Raw genomic sequence first — 18,337 nt, 5'->3', positions numbered from 1 at the left:
TCTGCTTACTTTGTTCTGGCTGACCACACATGAGCTGCTGGGCCCAGACACAGTTTAGTCAGAAATGAGCTTGCCTGAACTGTGCTCTGTTGAGAGACAGATGTTGTGCTGGAACACAGATCTGTGGCACACACGGTTAACCTACTGGTGCAAGGCTTTTGAGTCAGATCCTTTCATGTCTACCAACTTTGGACCATATACAAAATCATACTTTGGTTTGGCTGCACATAATTGCATGAATGAATCATTTTAACTGTCCTTGATAGTATGGAGGGCTCTGCCTCCTTACACCCATTATCTAGTAGGTAAGAACTAATCTGTTTAATCAGTAGATCAGTAAAAAAATTGCTGCTAACAAAAGTGCACCTTACTAGAGTTTGACCATTTCCATTGTAAAATGGAAACCAGACTTCTCCAAATAAATGAAGTATCGAGCTGAGCAAGAGGTCTCTTCTAGTTGAAGCTTTTCATATTTATTAAGATATAAAATCGCAGACATTCTGTCATTTGCACTATATGAGATCTTGAATTCTTGGCTTTCTTCCAGACATCACCTGGGATGTTGCATATTTCCTAGCAGAAATCAGAACTAATATGCATCCAAGTCTGTTTCCTTTTTTGATCTCAAATTAGTACGTGATTACAACATTCTTTAAAAACTTAGCACATGTATCGCCAAAGTACTAAAGTGAAGCACTAAGTTCCCCTTCAAAGATTCTGATCATTGCAAGTTTAAATGCTTTTATTCCCCTTGTAATTGTCACATGAGTCTTTTTGACATGTTATTTTTAAAAATCTGAATAAATTGCCCAAGGCTACATTGAGGACATCGTGTCTGCTTTCATGATTAAATAATGTATACTTGAAAGATGCACTGATTTCTCAGAGTTGTCTTGCCAGTGATGATATTAAATACTGCTTATAGATTTTATATTTCAAAATCATAGAATGATATTTTGAGTGTTCATGCTGTGCTAGGTAAGCAAGCTGAAGGTAAGTAACCATGAAGAAAGTTAAGACTGTGATTATAATAAAATAGTCTAATAAAACTTAGTGTTTAAGAGCAACGTGCCTAGAGTAGTTGCTCACCTGTCAGTTTGGGTATTTTTAGTAAATATTTTCTTAAAATATAATGGTAGAACTTAATTTCTTGAGCTTTGGAGTCCACCTCCAAGAAGGTAGAGATTTAAAGCTGCTGTCACTTAAATGGCAGATAATTTTCCCCATAATATAGTAACGAATTTGCTACTGTTACATGGTACAAGAAATCCTGAGTTTTGAGTTTTGCTTCAGTTATTAATGAGATGCAATTCAATGCAAGATAAAGGAAAAGTATCATGAAATTATGTTCTCTTTGTCTCTACAGGTTGTAATGGCACTGCTGAAATACTGGCCAAAGACTCACAGTCCAAAAGAAGTCATGTTTTTAAATGAGCTAGAAGAAATTTTAGATGTTATTGAACCATCTGAATTTGTAAAAGTTATGGAGCCTCTCTTCAGACAACTAGCCAAATGTGTGTCCAGTCCACACTTTCAGGTCTGTACTTGCTGGATGTACAATAATATGAGGATTTTTGTAAAGCAGACTTGTAATGTGGTATTATTCAGCATAATGAATTCTATTTGTTGCAAAGAAGTCTTCAATTCTGTGTCCAGTTGTAGGGATCCAAGCATTAGCTTTACTGTTTCTTTTCAGGAGTGCAGCATGTGCATTCATGTTGGGTGATTCCCTTCAGTGTTATGCTTAACATAAAAAAGCTTAAAAGCTTAGTGTTTTCAGAAGTACCTGAACCCTTTCAGTACATAGTATATGCATTTCACAGCTTGTAATACTCATAAAAAACCTCATCCTTTTGGAAAGTATTTCTTGCTTGAATTTCAGAGTCCATGGTTTTATAGTTTGAATCATTTCTCTATCAAGGAAAAAGCAATTTTTTCATCTCCCTATCAGCTCCATGACTCCCATTTGCACTAAAAAATCCAAATCTGAGGTGCAGCTTTCCTTACCTTTCCCTTGCATTTGCCACATGTTTTAGTTATTTGCTCTGTAAGAGTTTAAAGAAGTGTTCCTTTTCTCATGTCGTCTTAGGTTGCAGAGCGAGCATTATACTACTGGAATAATGAATATATTATGAGCTTAATTAGTGATAATGCAGCAAAGATTTTACCCATCATGTTTCCATCCCTGTACCGGAATTCAAAGACGCATTGGAATAAGTAAGAAACACTTGTACAAATTTCTGCTACTTCACTTATGTCTAGTCCAGGCTAAAGAGTTCAGATCTGTGAATTGCTTTTAACAGTGTGTTGAGCAGTTTATTCTATGACATTGAAGTTGCTGAACTTTAAGAGACTACTGTTGTCAGTTTTTAGGAAATAGTAAGAACTGAGGAAGATAGTTTTTCCTTTTTTCATTAAACAAGAAACAGTGGTTTAGTGCTTCTAATTCATGACCTTTTTTAAAATATGAAACAAATATTGCATTCATCTGTAGTTCAGATACTTCTAAAGACTTAATTTTGATTTCTGATCACTAACCTCTTTACTGATTCGCATTTTTCTGCATTCTAATGAAATATCTTGTAGATCAGATAATTTTTTCCTTTTCTTTTTGTTTATTGTTGTTTGTGGGGTTTTTCCTCCTTTCTCCATTGACTGTTTTCACCTTTTTTCCCCACAATAACATAGTACTTGCACATGAGAACAGTCCTGGTCAGCTCCCTTCTGCAGCTGTTCCATTGTAAAGTGCCTCTTTGTTTGAGCTGTTGTGCAACTGCTGGAGTGGTGGCAGAATCTCAGTCTGGCTCTGGCCAGGAATTGAGCTCTGCTGGCCAAGAATGAGCAATCAATCTGCCACTGAACACTGGGAAAGAAATGGAGGCTGAAATGATGTTACAGTGATTGCTTACTGTTGCTGGGTGTAAGCAGTGACAAATCATGTACTCATTAATAAAATTCCAATTCAGTGATGCAATTGTACATAGCAAATGTGGGTTGCTGTTGATTGTTTTTTCTGGCCTTCAAGGTCACGCATTCATTTTAGTCTGAGCTGAAGTCCTGTTGCCCAGCACAGCTGCACTCTGTAACTCTGTCTATGATACAAAGTCATCGTTTAGCCTGTTCCTCTCTGAGCAGCAATACATTGCAGACCAGAACTGTACTTACTCTGTAAAAGTGCTGCATAACACAGATTGGTTTTTTGTAATTTTTTTGGTGTTTTCCCCTTTATTTTCCTAACACTTTATTCTAAAGAGTTGTAGCATAATTGTGAAGTGGGTGTTGTTGCTGTGTGGCAGTTTTCAAAATGAATGGTGCCTATTCTATTCACTAACTTTTTTTTTCTTGAATTTGTCGGTTGCCAGTAAGTTACTTGCATCAAGATCTTTAATGTCATCTTGCATTGTCTCTAATAAATCTATTTTGATTAGTGTCAGCTACTAAAATTTCAAAACCAGTCCTGTATTGATACACATAGTATTTATTAAAAGTGAAGTTCAAACATCAGAAGTGTAACTGATAAGTAGTACTATAGTGTACAAAAACTGGATTCAAAGTTGGTAATTTTAGTACTTGTGTTAGGCCTTTTGTGGGTTAACTAAATCTTCCACTAATTAATTTTGTTTCCACTTATTCTGAAATGATGTAATTTTCCAGTTATGTAGGGTATTGGCTACTGTTGACCAGAAAAAGTAGATTTCAAAGTTTAAAGTACTCTGAGTTTCAACCAGAAGTTTTACTTATAGGACAATACATGGCTTGATATACAATGCTCTGAAACTCTTCATGGAGATGAACCAAAAACTGTTCGATGACTGCACACAGCAATTTAAAGCAGAAAAACTGAAGTAAGTTTTCATGTCAGTGTGTCTGTCTGTTCTTGAGTAATTTGTCCAGAGTGCTTTAGCTCTGGAAACCCCTGTGTCATTGGTGGGTAGTTGCCCCTTTGATTCTTGTACAGCAGTCTCAAAGTTGACTTGGTGAAACTTCTCATTATCTGTGAACTGTAAATCTTCTTAACAGTAGGATGCCTCGTGTGGGCTTAGACCTAATACTGCTGGGGTCACCATCAGCCTGAAAATTAAGTTTTCAGAGGGACACTGCTTATCCTGGAGCCCAGTGTAGAGAATCTGTTAAACAGTTCAGTTCACAACCTGTGTTTATTTTAGCATGCTTTATTTACCCAGTGTTATTTTCTTTCATGTTGTCACTCTGTCCCAAAATACTCTTCCTGTACTCTTCAGCATTGCATTGTGTGTGAGCAGATTTTCATGTTTTTATATAAATTACCTGAAATCAGGTTGTTACTCTATTGCAGTGCAGGGCATTCAGACTTCATCTGACAGAAGAATCCGCCTAAAGTGAGATTGAGAAGTCAAAAGTGTTAGTGGTTTGGGTCTCATTTTAGAGGCTGGGAGCATAGTTAGAAAGTGGGTCCTGAAAACGCCTTGATTTGAATTTTATTTTTAATTTCAAAGTAAACAGGGATTCTTTCAAGTAGTGGTTCAAATTATGCACTTATTTTAAAATGATATACTGGAAGTAGGAGAGACTCTCAACAGAGATTGATTTGTCCAAGTTTTTAAGTTTTGTACTACATTTCAAGTAGAAATGAGCGTGTAGTATAACAAATTCTTAAGGTGTGTGTGTTTGTAGATGACAAAATGTGAGGATTGGCTGTTTAAAAAAAGACTTGTAATTCTCTTTTCCCTCATAACAAATAAGTGTAATCCTTTTTAAATGATAAATCAATCTTTTCTTCTCTGTTTTTAGGAGTTTTTTGGGTGGTATTTTGAGTGTGAACTAAATAAAGGAAGGAGAGTGCTGAGTGACATGGTAGCAAAACAAAACAAAAAATCTCCCACCACACACCAGCTTAAAAAGGGGATGGTTGAACAGTTCTTCCCTCACAGCTTGAATTAACTCAGTTGAGAGCTGGAGGCAGATTATGTAGTGTTTTGGTATAGCTGCTCTTCCTTTTTTTTCTTATTCCTCTTAACATTTGGATCAACTGCTCTATGAACTGAAGCTGGAGAGCATTTTTAGCACACTTAGTTCGAAGTTCTTTTAAATTCTACCAGCTGTCAAAGGCAGGTGATCATTCTAGTCTCTGCAATACGGTACTTATTTGTAAGAAAGAAAGGAAAATAACCCTGGATTTTACCATTTCAAATTAAGTTAGGCATAAGGAAACAAACCTTTCCTACTTTAACTAGGAAAAAAAAAAGCATTCTGTGTCATCCCTCTTGTCTTGCAATACCCCAGAGTGAGCATGGTTTTGTTGGGTACTTCTCTGTCAGAATTCAGTTCAAAAAGTCCCTGGACCTTTTTCTTTAAGCTATTGCCTGAAGCCATTGTAAAAATGTCTGCCTCATTTTTGTGGTCAGTTATTGACTTATGTTTTGATACAGAATTCAAATATCATAACATTAAAACACAAACATGCTTTCAACATAGATCAAGACTTTTTCTGTTTTAACTCTTTTAACAATGTACACCTATTAAAGATGAACTGCTGTCAGCCAGTTTGTTGCTGTCATGACAAACTATGAGATTTTTCCCTTTTAATGTTGATTCGAGGTCATGGGGTATAGATACAATGCAAATTGTCCTGTCAACAGTGGCATTTTGGGCAGTAGACTGAATAAATAACCTGTTCTGTTGAATTCTTCTACTTCCATATGATTGGGTTTTTTTCTTTTCAGAGAGAAGCTAAAATTGAAGGAACGGGAAGAAGCATGGGTTAAAATAGAAAATCTAGCCAAATCAAATCCCCAGGTATTTAGAAAAGATTAACATGTTCATGTTTAAATACTTTAGTTTTGTTAAATATCAGTGGGGGAAACAGGTCTGACTGATCATGGAAATAAAGCAATTTCACTAATTGTATTATGAAAGAAAAACAATAAAAGTACTTTTAAAATTTGTAACCTTTCTCTTGTGCAAGTAATTATTTTATTATATGAAGTACTTTTTCCTTTTCTTATAATAGGGCATATACTGTATTGCAGTTTGAAAAGTTATTGTGCAAAATCATGGAAAAATATAGAGATGCCATAATTGGTTTCTCTTGAAAAGCTGTTTTGCAAACAATACTTTACAAAAGAGATCTTTCTGCAAACTGTGAGTTACGACTGGTCAGTTTTCCTTTGTGTCAGATGGATTAAAGTTATATTGTACATTCTTGTCTGCTGCATTTGTTCTCATACCTGCATTGGGCCGGTCTGCTGGGGAACCTGCACCTCAGGTTCTTCCTGGAGGAAAACATCCTGTCAGGCACTACTTGATGTAAATCAAGCTCTGATAAAGAAACAAAGGTTCTTTAGACTATTCATTATATTTTGAAATTATGGCAGAAGGGAATGGTTTGGCCTGGGTTCCCCACCCCTTTAATTTTCTTGGAGAATGCTGCTGGTTTTCCTTTATCTCAACCATATGGTTTGCTGCTATGAACAAAAAAACCCCCAAGCATTTAAATTGCTTTGCAGCCAGAATTTTACTATATTGCACAAGAAACTTACTGTACTGTGTATTTCCAACACCATCTAGCAGAGTTTAAAGTGGTGAAAGGGGGAGAAACCATTCTCTATAAACAGAAGTGGGACACTTTCTGATCTCAGTGCTATTTTAAAACAGAAAGTATGAGGTAATCTTTTTTTCTAAGAAAGAGGAAATTCATAATTTTTTTAAATTTCTTGTTGCATTTCTCAGGGAACAATTGCTAAATTGCTTAAATAAAGTTGGTTAAAAAGTCAGTTGACAACATATCAGTTAAATTAATCAAAAAGGGCTATTCGTATGAAAGCAATAATTGACTTTGACAAAACATTTCTCTAGTGAGATAAGCTGTACAAAAGCATTGCTTGAAGAGTACGTGATGTACATGGTCATTTCCTATCACAAACAATGAACTATTGCATGTTTGGCTAAATAGGGCGTTTGAGTTGTAGTAGTAAAAAAAAGTTTCTACAGTGTGTATTTCCTCTTCTTACCAAGTAACTTTTTGTAACTGTACATTTTCTGAAACTGGTTAACACAGCCTGTACACTGTATGTTCTGGGCAGTATACTTGAAGAGAGCCAGTAATTAGAAACAAAGAAACAATTAATTTAGTTTAATCCTGAGTGCTCCAGTGAATTGATGTAAGGATATAAATGCTTCTAGCACTCTAGATAATGGGGTTTTAGGCACTTCTTTTTTTCTTGGAATTTCTTTTTTAACCTTTTTTTTTTGTCTAATGACTGATGATTCTTGTTCTTCAGAGCTACTCCTGATTCTGCATGACACAAGAATATGTTTTTTTAAGATTTCAGAGTAATTATAATCGTTAAATTCTTGCTGTCATTTTTCCCATCTCCATTAAGTTATTGGTATACTCAGACACTAAAATGTTTATGAGGAAAAATTGATTAAAAAGTCTATGCAGAGAAATGAGTTTTGAATTCAAGACCATATACACCTCATCTGAGTTAAAGTAAAATATAAAATGTTGGGATTGCTGGACAGTAGTAAAAGTTTTAGAAGACTTTTAATTCGCAAAATACATTTATGACCGTTTTACTTTCTGAAGACAGAAAAGTTTAATATTTTGTTTTGAAATTATATTAAATGCATATTAACTATATTTGGTCTTTTAATAGTGTATTTTCTCTTTCAACACAAAATTGCACCAAAAAGTAAAATCATTGTGTTTGGGTTGCTACACTGTTCATATAAGTTAATATACTTAGTATATTATTAAGGTTTCATATAACTAATTGCCAAAATAGACATTCAATACTGGCAAAATCTGAGAGTTTTAAAATTCAGTCTCAGGTAATCAAAACATGGAGGTTTTTATACTGACTGTATTTTTCACCAGGATGTTTCTGCCAAATGAAATTCTTGGAGTTCCATTCAAAAATTTATTACTTGGTGCCTGGAAGCATAGGATCTTGAACTTAAATAACTAGTCATATCATTCAAATGCTCTCTGAGTGTTTAGGTATTACTACTAAGAATGATTATTTTAACACTTTGCATTTTATTAGTACCCGACATACAGTGACACGAGTTTGCTGAACAGTCCTGTTGCAATGGAAACAGATGGGCCTTTAATTGAAGATTTGCAGACGCTGAAAAAGACAGTGAAAGAAGAGGCTTGTCAGGTAAAGCCTTGTGAAGATAGCAAAGTACTCTAATTTATGAATTAATTTTTTAAGTAAATGACTTAATCATAGACATGAATTTGTGGTGTATCTCAGCCCTGTAACCATTTATCCCAAAGTAAGACACTTCATCAGAGCTGCTCCTTTCAAGTGATACTGTAACAGCCAGGAATACACTGTTACATTTGTAATGCCCTTGAATCCACATAATAGTCTATTTTGATATTTCTTGTACAGAAACATTTTTTTTCTTTTCACTTAGGAATAGCTTTTTGTGCCATGATGGGAACAATGATTGTACTGTAAGGATAGTTAGAACTATAGCAAAAATCTACCACATGATGTTCTAGTCTCCACTCCGTAAAAAAGCCGTGTTTTTTCTTAAGAAAAACTTGTCATCATTAGAATCTCAACATATTTTGTGCATTTTCTTGTTTGTTATTCAGAGCCTTCTTAGTGGCTAAAGCTCCTGTGTTTTAAAAAAATATGTGAAGTGTGCACTTATCTTGTCCGCTCATGGGTCTTCTTGTCCGCTCATGGGTCTTCTTCCTCAGTCCACCATCTGTCAGGTTCTGTTACCCACTACAGAGCAAGGACTCTCCAGGTCATTTCCATCCTTTTGTCTTTAGCTAATGCTCACTAATCTTCAGGTATTTTTAATTTAGCATCAGTTAAGTGGAACTGGAATACCAATGTTCAAGCTAGAGATTTCTAATTGGAGCTCATGGAAAATGGAGAGGTGACAGAAAGTATTGCTACATCACTAAGATTTCTGGTAGAAATATGTACTGTGTGGTACTGTGAGTATGTCCAAGTCCAGCAAAATTTAAGACCAGAGAAATGGAGTTGGAAAAGATTGGAGATGAAGTCTATTAGTTTGAACCAATGTATCCAATAAGACATTCAATAAAAATAAGCATACAGTCAACCTAACTTCCTGTGTTACTTTTCAAAAATTCCAGTGTCATTATCCTGTGAGATTGTATTCTATTTATTACTTGTACTAGAGCATTTTGGATGAAGGGCTAAATCAATAGAAATGCTGGAATGCCTTTAGGACATGCTCAATAGTTGCTAAATTTTAAACACTTATATATGGTTGGATCCCTGTGAATTACATGTAAGTCTTGGTGGCTGAATTACATCTCTGTCCAAGGCAATGAATGAGGGTAGCATTCTCCTGAGTGGAAATGCTTACTAGAGCTAGTCAGTCAGGAGCACTGGCCTTAGTTTATAAACCTCTACCTTTCTTCAGACCTTGGATAGCTTAGCCAGACCCCTGTGATGGGGAGAGGGGCCTCCCTTCTCTTGATCCAGGGCCTAGAAGCAGTGCTATTGGAGAAAGGTACATACAAAATTATTTTAAAAAATGAGTACTGCTTAATTTTAGAGTTGTGTTAATGGTAGTGTCCATATTTTACTATGCTATTTCCTAACACATAACTATTTTCTCAAGATTTATGAGACTTGGTTTCACTTTCCATCCTGGCCAAAGGAAATTAAAATTTATGTCTCCTAACTTTGAGTGCTATAACATCAGTTCTAGAATTAAAGAAGCCAGAGTATGATTCTATGCTAGTAGCTGGGACGAGCAGTTAAGAACAAAATTCCCCAGTCCCAGCTGCTGGAAGTGTGTGAGGATTTGGGTCAGTATTATACAACATAAAATGAAGGAGCAGTAATAGCAGCCCAGACTAAATCCAGAGAAACTTATCTAGGTCCTACCTTCTTTTCTACAAAGAATTCAACTTCTAAAGCTCTAACATTTGGTCTATATACAGCTTCATTCATAGCATTCCAGCTGGAAAAGGAGTGCATCACATCCCCATGAATGAGCTTGATTTCCCTCCACTCGCAATTATAAGAAAGGGTGGAGATTTAAAAAGTAACACTAATGAAAATTAAACAAATTGTAAACTAAACAAAATTCTGAAACTTGGTTGGAACTGTTCAGTGCTATATAGCCATCTCTCCCAGTGCACGTTTTCCTGTCTTTCCTTGCTCAGAAAGTGTGCAAGGAGCAAGGAAGATGATTAAAAGCTTGTAAATCAGTTTTTCAAAGACAAAGATCCTGTCCTAGTGGAGTTAACAATGTTTTCCAGCAGGAATTCTTATTATTAGAAAAACTTTCATAAGGCTGTGAGAAGTATAAGCCTGCAAGAGGATTGGTTAAGTTTGGGTCACCAGGTAGGAAAAGCATTGATTAAGGATTAGAGTATTGCAGAAAGCAAGTGAGGTAACATTCCTGCATCAGTCTGAGAGGCTGCTTGATGGGCCATTGGGTATCCCTTGCCAAGTACCATCAGAAGTTGATGTTAAAACAAGAGCTACTACAGTTGTCAGTTAAGAATAAAGGCAAGACAAAAGGACAGTTTATTTTTTAAATTAAACTTCAAAAGTGAGAAACTATGTTAATATCTATAGAATGGCAGTGAAAGTCAGGTTTATGCCAGAGGTTAACAATGTAGCAGAATGTCGATGCTGAAGAGGTGATGGACTGACTGGGGAAACTCAGGAATTTTTTTCTGTACTAGACTATGTGAGCATTTTTAGTGAATACTCTTTGCCACAATAAAATTTGACCACTATGACTTACTGACTTTTTGAACATGCTGATAAATTGATGGCTAAGTTAAAGCTGGTCAGGTTTTTTGTAAAGACTTCTTTATGGAAGAACATGAATAAATAGGCAAATAAGGATCAGTGAGAGACATGGGAACTACGTAAATGCACCATTATATAGTTTAAAGATACTTAGATAGGAATACTGTGGTTTGGAAGAACATTGGTAAAGTGGCAGTAATGTCATGATTGTTAATAGCTTAGAATTTCATAGATGTTTCTGATATTTCCTCTTAGCAAAAAAATTATTTTAATACTTAAAACTGCATAGCTGGTAGGGTAAGGAGGGCAAAGTATAAACTTCTTGCCATATGTTTTTTATTTCTTTTCCCAGAAGTGAATGTACTGATGTGCGAGAAATACTCTTAAGTACTTGTTTAGTAATTAATATGTTTGGCCAACTTCTGTTTTCATTTCAGGCACAGAAAGATCAGAAAAAAGATCGTCCTCTTGTGCGACGCAAGTCAGAACTGCCTCAGGATATCTATACCATGAAAGCCTTGGAATCACATTGCAGAGCTGATGAATTACTATCACATGATGGGCATTAAACTATTACAGTGAAATATTATTTTGGAGGACAAGTTTTTTTTCTGGACTCAGTTCTACAGTAGAACTTACTTTTTTGTGCCATACCAATCAGTTACACAAAATCAAAGCTTTCTTCAACCCAGTTCTGTAGGCAATAACTTAATAGAGTATGCAGCTCAAGATTAGTAGTTCAAACAATGGTAAATTACCCAGTTCCATTTGCAGAATATTGGGTTGACTATAATCAAGTGGACACAATTTCCTGGAGGTGTTGTCATAGTACCAACTAGCTGATAACTTGCAGTTTTTATAGTCATACTTGGGAAAAGCGTTCTGTAAACTCTTTCCATCTAAGTAAGTGAATGACCAATAGTTGGTACTAATGATAAATTGTGTTTTTCAAAACTTATTTCAATTATAAGTATTGAACTTTTTCTAGGATTTCTCAGCTTTACAGTTGTTTCCATATTATTGCTGTCTTGTAATATACCAGCAGTTTTGAAAATACACAATTATTCTTTCATATAATAAAACAGTGCTTATAAACTGGTAACATTCATGACAATCCTCAGTCATCATTTCTTTCTAAGAATTCTGTAAATTCATTTCTCTTTTACTTAGGATAAAGATATATATATATCTATATATATGACATCCTAGTAATTTATGTAGATTTAAAGCCATATCTTCCAGTCTTTAGTGTGTAATATGGCACCAGTATTCCAGATATGAACTGGTAGAAGAACTTTTCCTAAAATGAAAATTTGTTTACTATGACTGGGAATAGACTGAATATGAAATTTCATTTTAAGTTTTTTCAAGTCAATTAAGTAACTCTTTTGCTGTTTTCTCCCTTATCTGAGCTTTTAATACTCAGCATTTTTCTTGGGCTCTAGGAGTTCAGTATTCTGTGGCAGATATTATGTGTGAATTCAGTTGCATCAGTTTTTACCTGAAAGATGAACATAATCTTTCAGGTATCACAACATCATAAGCTTGTTATTTAAAAAAAAAAACAAAAAAACAGACTCTTGAATTCCATTCTGCTTCTTTCGAATTGAGTCTCAGAGCTGAGGAGATAGTGACCATAATTTTACCGTGAAAATATTTTTGTTGTTGTTGTAAAGAGCACATGTGCTGCAAATACACCTCACAAGTGAACTGAAAATGCATCTGAGTTGCTGATGATCTTCAAATGCTGCTATATATTCCACAAGATTACTTGCATGTAATGAGCTTTTTGTTGTAGATGGAAAAGCACGGGAGGAAAATCTCTTTAAAAATATAGTGCTTTGTCTTCAATATTTGATTTCTCTCAGGGTGGCCAGTATTTTGACTTACTTATCCTGCTTACAAGCTGTTTGAAATGTGTTCTGCTATTCTGAATGGGTGATTAGTTTCTTTTGTCTCTGGCAGTAACATGATATAACTTAATGTTTAATGTCTTGATGCATAAAGAGATAAAAAACGTGGCTTCTTTAAAAACAGTTTTGTTTTACTTTTTCAGGAAGTATAACATCTCCTGCATCCATAAAAGAAATTGCGCAAAGCAGACGTTCATAGTAACCTTGTGCAGATGTAGTGCCTGCTGTTCGTTGGTTGCATTTAACATTCAATTTCCAATACTTGTTACATTGTCTATTGGAAGAAAATTGTGAGTGGCAAATATTGGCTTACAACAACTAAATTTCAAGACCAACCCAACCTTTAAGTGGAATGTCCACTGTGTCTGAAAACATTTCCTGTAAAACTTGAAAAAGAAGATGCTTTACCATTAGGATAAACTCTATGAAAGCAGTTTAAAGATGCCTTCTCCTTTTGAGGGAAAAAGGGTGCTTTTTTAGTTGTGTAAAGCAACGTCTATGTATTTTGATATACCATTGTTTGAACTTCCATCTTTAGCTGGTAGATTATCAGTTACCTTTGATTTTGGGTGTTCAGTATGTTTGTGCAAGAGGTTGCTGAAAGGAATTATTCCTATGTTACCCAGGGGGTGAAAAAAAACAAACCTGTATATCAATGTTTGATTGATTGTGTGATGCTCAATGTATAGGAACATCTTTGACTGTCTAGATTTTATTTTTGTTCTTTATTGAAGATAAACACTCACCAAAAAGGGAAATATTGTGGTATTTTTAAAGGTTTGAAGATCTCTATAAAGACATTTGAAGTTGTTTTGGGCCACTGAACATTTGCTTAGGCAATATTCCAAAATCTGTCACCACTAATGGTTTAGCATGTTTATTATCAATATTTATATACTTCTTATAATCCTGTACTAAACAGTTCTAAAACTAATACATCCAAAATAAAAAGAAAAATTAAAGTAGAATTTTGGTGACTGTTTTTCTTCATAAAGTTCTGTCTGACACCTTCCCCCATTTTTCCAAAATCACACCTGTACATCAGGAATGTCAAAAGTAATATTACAAGTGTCTTTTTAGTGTGGCTTTAGTATGGCTTCATTTTAATATTGTACATACATTGTACCTTGTTTTATGGTAATAAGTAATAAAAATGTAGACTTCATATTTTGTACAGAATCGTCCTATGTACAGAATAAAAAGTTCCTAGAAACAGCAAAATTAGGTAAGTGGCACAATTATTTTTCATTAGACAATATCTGTAACATTATGCGTTAGTGGAATGTTAAGTTCAAATGTACCTACATATTTTTTAACATTTTGTAATTCAATTTTTTGTTCTGGCATTGTTTCTGAAGAACTTCATACACCTGCCATTGAATATGCTTTTATCTAATTTTAAAAACTAAAAAAAAGGTGTATTATATGGACAAATAAAGAACATGTGAATTTTACTTGCTCATCATGAAACTAAATTTCACACAGGGCATTTGGGGGTGTGTTCAGGTTATTACTGTTTGCAGAATCAGCTGTACAAAGGAAAATTTCATAAATTTCACAAAAGCAAAAAGAAATACAGAATGGCTATTACTGAAAAACAAACAAACAAAAACAACAAAAAAAACCCAACAAACAGGAATAATGGGTATTCAGTAGAAAAAAGCAGACTTCACTTGTAGAGCACCAGTCAGTACTGAAAGGGATTTGCTGAAGCTCCAATCTACAGTTATGGAAAATGCCTCTTTCAGACCACTGTGTTCTCCCCTGTAGCATTTCTGTATTGACAGGGTTCAAGCAAAGTAGCCATAAAATCAGGGATTGTATTGTGGCAGGTGGTCTGGTGGCAAGGATGAGAAAAACTTAAGTCTGCAGTAGGAGTTGTCTTCCCTCTGCAATCCATAAAAGTCTTCAAAGGAACAGGAAGTAATTCACATAAAGCTGACATTTCTTAAGGGGAGGGTTGGAGGGGGGAGCTGGGGGAAGTTGAACCTGGGCCCAAGAGCTGACCTACTGACTTGAGTTACAAATGTAAGATTTGAGTTACAAATTAGGTCTTTGCATACTGAAAGAAATGGTTTTCTGGAGGAGCTCAGTAGTAAACACACCATATCAGGAATGAAAAACTAGATACTGAAAGAACTGAGCATCTGGTCATTCACTTTAGGAAATTACAGTCAAATATCTCTCAAAATACAACGTTTTAAAATATTGACAGTGATGACATTTTCTCCATATAAACATCTTACAGAGTTGCAAAGCATGTTCAGGAAGTGACCTTTAATCCTTTCTCTCTAAGGGAATTAAGGCTGAGGGGTTTGACCAACAAACAGCCTCTTTTGGCATTACTTTCATGGTTGGCTTTGTAGAACTGGAAAGTACTGGTGTAGCACACGTTGCTCGTGTGTAAAGGTTTGTTGGGTTTGTTTTACATACCTCACAGATGTACTTACAGATCACTATAATTCCAGGTTATCCCAATGTTCTGTATCCCATTGTGGGCCACACACCTCTAAGTGGAGCATTTCTGCCCCTCTGATCTTGTTCTTCCTGTGTGCAGTGAGCGTGGAGACTCTGTGTATAGCTAATTAAGAAATGCCATTCTAATTACCATATCACTGTCTCCCTGGAGTAGTTTCTTTTCTGTGAGGAGACTTGGCTCGAGCTGTCTTTACCTTATGAAATAAAACTGTGATGTAGTTAAACATTTTGTATGAAGAAATTCCCAAGGAAGGATTTACTGTGTAGCTAAAGAAGGGAATGCATTATCCCTTCCCACCAGTGAGGGCTACACAAATACAATGTGAGGGTTCATAAGCAGTGACCCTGTGGGGTGGGGGTTTAACCCACCACTGTTTAACTACAATGGGGAGTAGGGTATTCACATAATTACCTTGAGGTATTTTACCAGAAAATCACATTGAGAGGGTTCATGCTCACATGAAGGCCTTGCCATAGTAATTTTTCAGCACCCTTGCTGTAGAATTAAAGATGCAAGAGGATTAGAGATGGGAAAGCAAATTACTTGCTCTGATGGTTACTGTTTGGGTTTTTGGTCTCAAATACCACTAAATTATTAAGTGTAAGAAAAAATACCCTTCTTTTTTCCCTGAAGTGGTTTATTTTATAAATTAAGGAAAGTGTTTATACATGTGTTGCATGGCATTTGCTAGGAGCAAATCTTGTCTGCCTTGAGAAGTCCTAGTTCTCATTCTGATTCTCTGAAATACTTTAGTTAAATTATATGGCAAATATGTCATATTGGCAGTCTTGCCCTTTGGATTGCTGCTTTCAATGGCTTCTTAAACCTGTGCGAAGAGCCACGTCCTTTGTATATCCAAGAAAAGGACATCCATAATTAAAAATAAGTAGATCAAGGCAAACTATTTTTTCACCCTGACTGAGCAAACTAAAGCCTTTTCTTTCAATGGGCTTTAACTGCACAAGAGAACTTGCGCAAAAAGCAAGTTTGTCTTGTCTCTGCTTCGATGTCCCTTTACTTAGTTGACATCCTCCTGCTCCATTTGGCACGGTAGGTAATGGTGAAGTGGTGAAGTGATTAAAGGAATTCAAGTGTCTTACCTACACTGGCTTTTAGTTGCAAGTAGCCCAACTTTTAAAATCAAAATTTAAGACTTCTTCATACCATGAAATCTTGTCACACATGCTGCATTTCCATTTTTAAAACCTACAGTAAGATGAGACTTGGGGTTTCTTTGACCCTACTTTCTCTGCAATTTGGCAGCAATATATATAAATATTTACTTGAATTGTGATTTTCTAACCCTATCCTGGTTCATCTCCTTAGTTCCTTACTTTCCTTGTTTGTATTTTTCCTGGAAACAAAATTACAGTAATGAAATACTGTATCTTGCTTTGTAAGCTATAAAAATTCTGAGACAGTTTTGGTTCAGCAGGTGATGAGACAGCTCTAGAACAATCATGCCAATACTTGGAACCATCACTTACGCTCACTTCCAAACAGACGTCAAGTTAAACCTGAGACTTCTCCAAGTTGCTTAGGAATATTAGCAACACCCTTCTAATGAACATCCTGAAGGCCAGAATGTTAATTTAACCTGTGGTTTGGGATGCTTGGCCTGTACCAGCACCTACTACCTGGATGTAAGAAGTAGCTTTCTCCCCTCATTGGAAAGCAGTCAGGCATGACCAGATGTGGGATAGCCTTGGAATTCCAACAGCCTGGAAAAGTTTGTTGGTTTTTTTTTCATGTGAAAAGCAATCATAAAACATAACCTGCATGTGGAAGAATGGTAAAGTGTGAGCAAACTGCACTTTGGAAAATTGCAATAGGCAAGTGTTTTATTGAATGCTTCTTTAGTAACAGATCGGTTTTGTTTTTCCAAACAAGGTTTGGTATTTCTATATACTTAAGAAATCGGTGTTTTGTCAAGGTTCAATTGGACTCATAAACTCTTTGGGAACCTACTGGAGTATGGCATGTTTTTTCCCTTAGTAGAAATGGAGGAGCCAGGGTATGTGGCTGGGCTTTCAGCATTCCTAGTGTTGCTGCTGGACATAAACACTTTTGCTGAGTTACACTTGTGTAGCAGCTTACATGCCAGGACTGCCTTTGCCAGGCAGGATATTCCACCCTGGCTTCCTTACTTCATGTGCAGTACATCTGAACAGATCCTGGGCCTGTTGGTGTCTGCATTTCCCTGTGTATCTGTTGGAGGAAATTCATGTGGAGTTCAGAAGCAGTTTTGTATGGTTAGTTTGCTTCTTTTTTTTTTTTGTGGGCAACACTCCCTTTTCCACCTCCATGTGAGCAAAAACTGGAGTTTCAGTCTGTGGCTCTCCCACCATCCCTAGTGTGCTTTGGGTGAGTCAGTGGAGTTGCTTTGAACTTCACTGCCCCTTCCCTTCCCCAGACACATTCAAATGCCAGCCAGGACCAGGGGAGGAGGGGTTTGGTTTGGCCACAGAGGAATGGAATCGTCTGTCTCTGCCGCAGTGAGCTAAAATATCTGATACCTCGATCAGTCACACGCATGGGATGTGGCAACTGTCAAAGACCTTCAAGAATTTTTAAAAATGAGATTCTTTAATTTTTAATTAAAGTCCCCTTTCTCAGTGATGTGCTTTCAGTTCCTGTGCGTCCTTTGCTTTTGGGAAACTGTCTCACAAAAACCTGGGATTAATGGTTTGGATGCTGGATTCATTAAAGGGTAATGGCAAGGCTGGCTGGACATGGCATATAAAGCAGCACCCAAGGTACGAGGGTTGGGAGTGGCTCTTCATTAAAGAAGCCTTGCAGTTGGCCTGCTACTTTCTTCACAGGAAAATGTCATTTGTTCCATCTATCATTAAGGCTTCTGGGTTAATTTTCACATGAAGTGAACATTTTTAATTTGGACAAATGAGCCTCGGGACTGCTTTACCTTCCCGGGGCGGGAGCAGCGCAGCACATCTTGCCCGGGCGGTGCTGCCAGGGCAATGAGAGGGTGTCTGTGTGCGTGGATTTTCCCCTTCCCGCTCAGATCCCCCCCCCCTCCTTCCAGAACGAATCACTCCGATAAACCCTTGAGCAGGGTGTCCTGAAGGGAACCTTCCAGTACCTGAAGGAAGCCTGGAAGGAAGATGGAGAGGGACTTTCACAAGTACATGTAGTGACAGGACAAGGGAGGATGGATCCAACCTAAAAGAGAGCAGGTT

General features: G+C 36.4%; 1 protein-coding gene across 3 annotated transcripts in view; it reads left to right on the top strand.

The window, feature by feature from the left end:
- Positions 1–14,115, top strand: part of PPP2R5C (protein phosphatase 2 regulatory subunit B'gamma) — an 81,540-nt gene extending 67,425 nt beyond the window's left edge. For all 3 annotated transcript variants that reach the window (XM_071557494.1, XM_071557496.1, XM_071557495.1), the window contains 6 exons: positions 1,367–1,537; positions 2,090–2,217; positions 3,744–3,845; positions 5,703–5,775; positions 8,028–8,144; positions 11,186–14,115. In XM_071557494.1, coding sequence (XP_071413595.1) covers positions 1,367–1,537; positions 2,090–2,217; positions 3,744–3,845; positions 5,703–5,775; positions 8,028–8,144; positions 11,186–11,317 — 723 coding nt within the window. In that variant the 3' untranslated portion in view covers positions 11,318–14,115. The remainder of the gene's footprint in view (positions 1–1,366; positions 1,538–2,089; positions 2,218–3,743; positions 3,846–5,702; positions 5,776–8,027; positions 8,145–11,185) is intronic.
- The last annotated feature ends 4,222 nt before the right edge of the window (positions 14,116–18,337 follow it).

This window comes from Pithys albifrons, chromosome 6 (genome assembly GCF_047495875.1).
Source record: "Pithys albifrons albifrons isolate INPA30051 chromosome 6, PitAlb_v1, whole genome shotgun sequence".
NCBI classification, from domain to species: Eukaryota; Metazoa; Chordata; class Aves; order Passeriformes; family Thamnophilidae; genus Pithys; species Pithys albifrons.
Note: the sequence above shows the minus strand (reverse complement) of the source record. Positions and strands in the feature narration are given on the sequence as shown.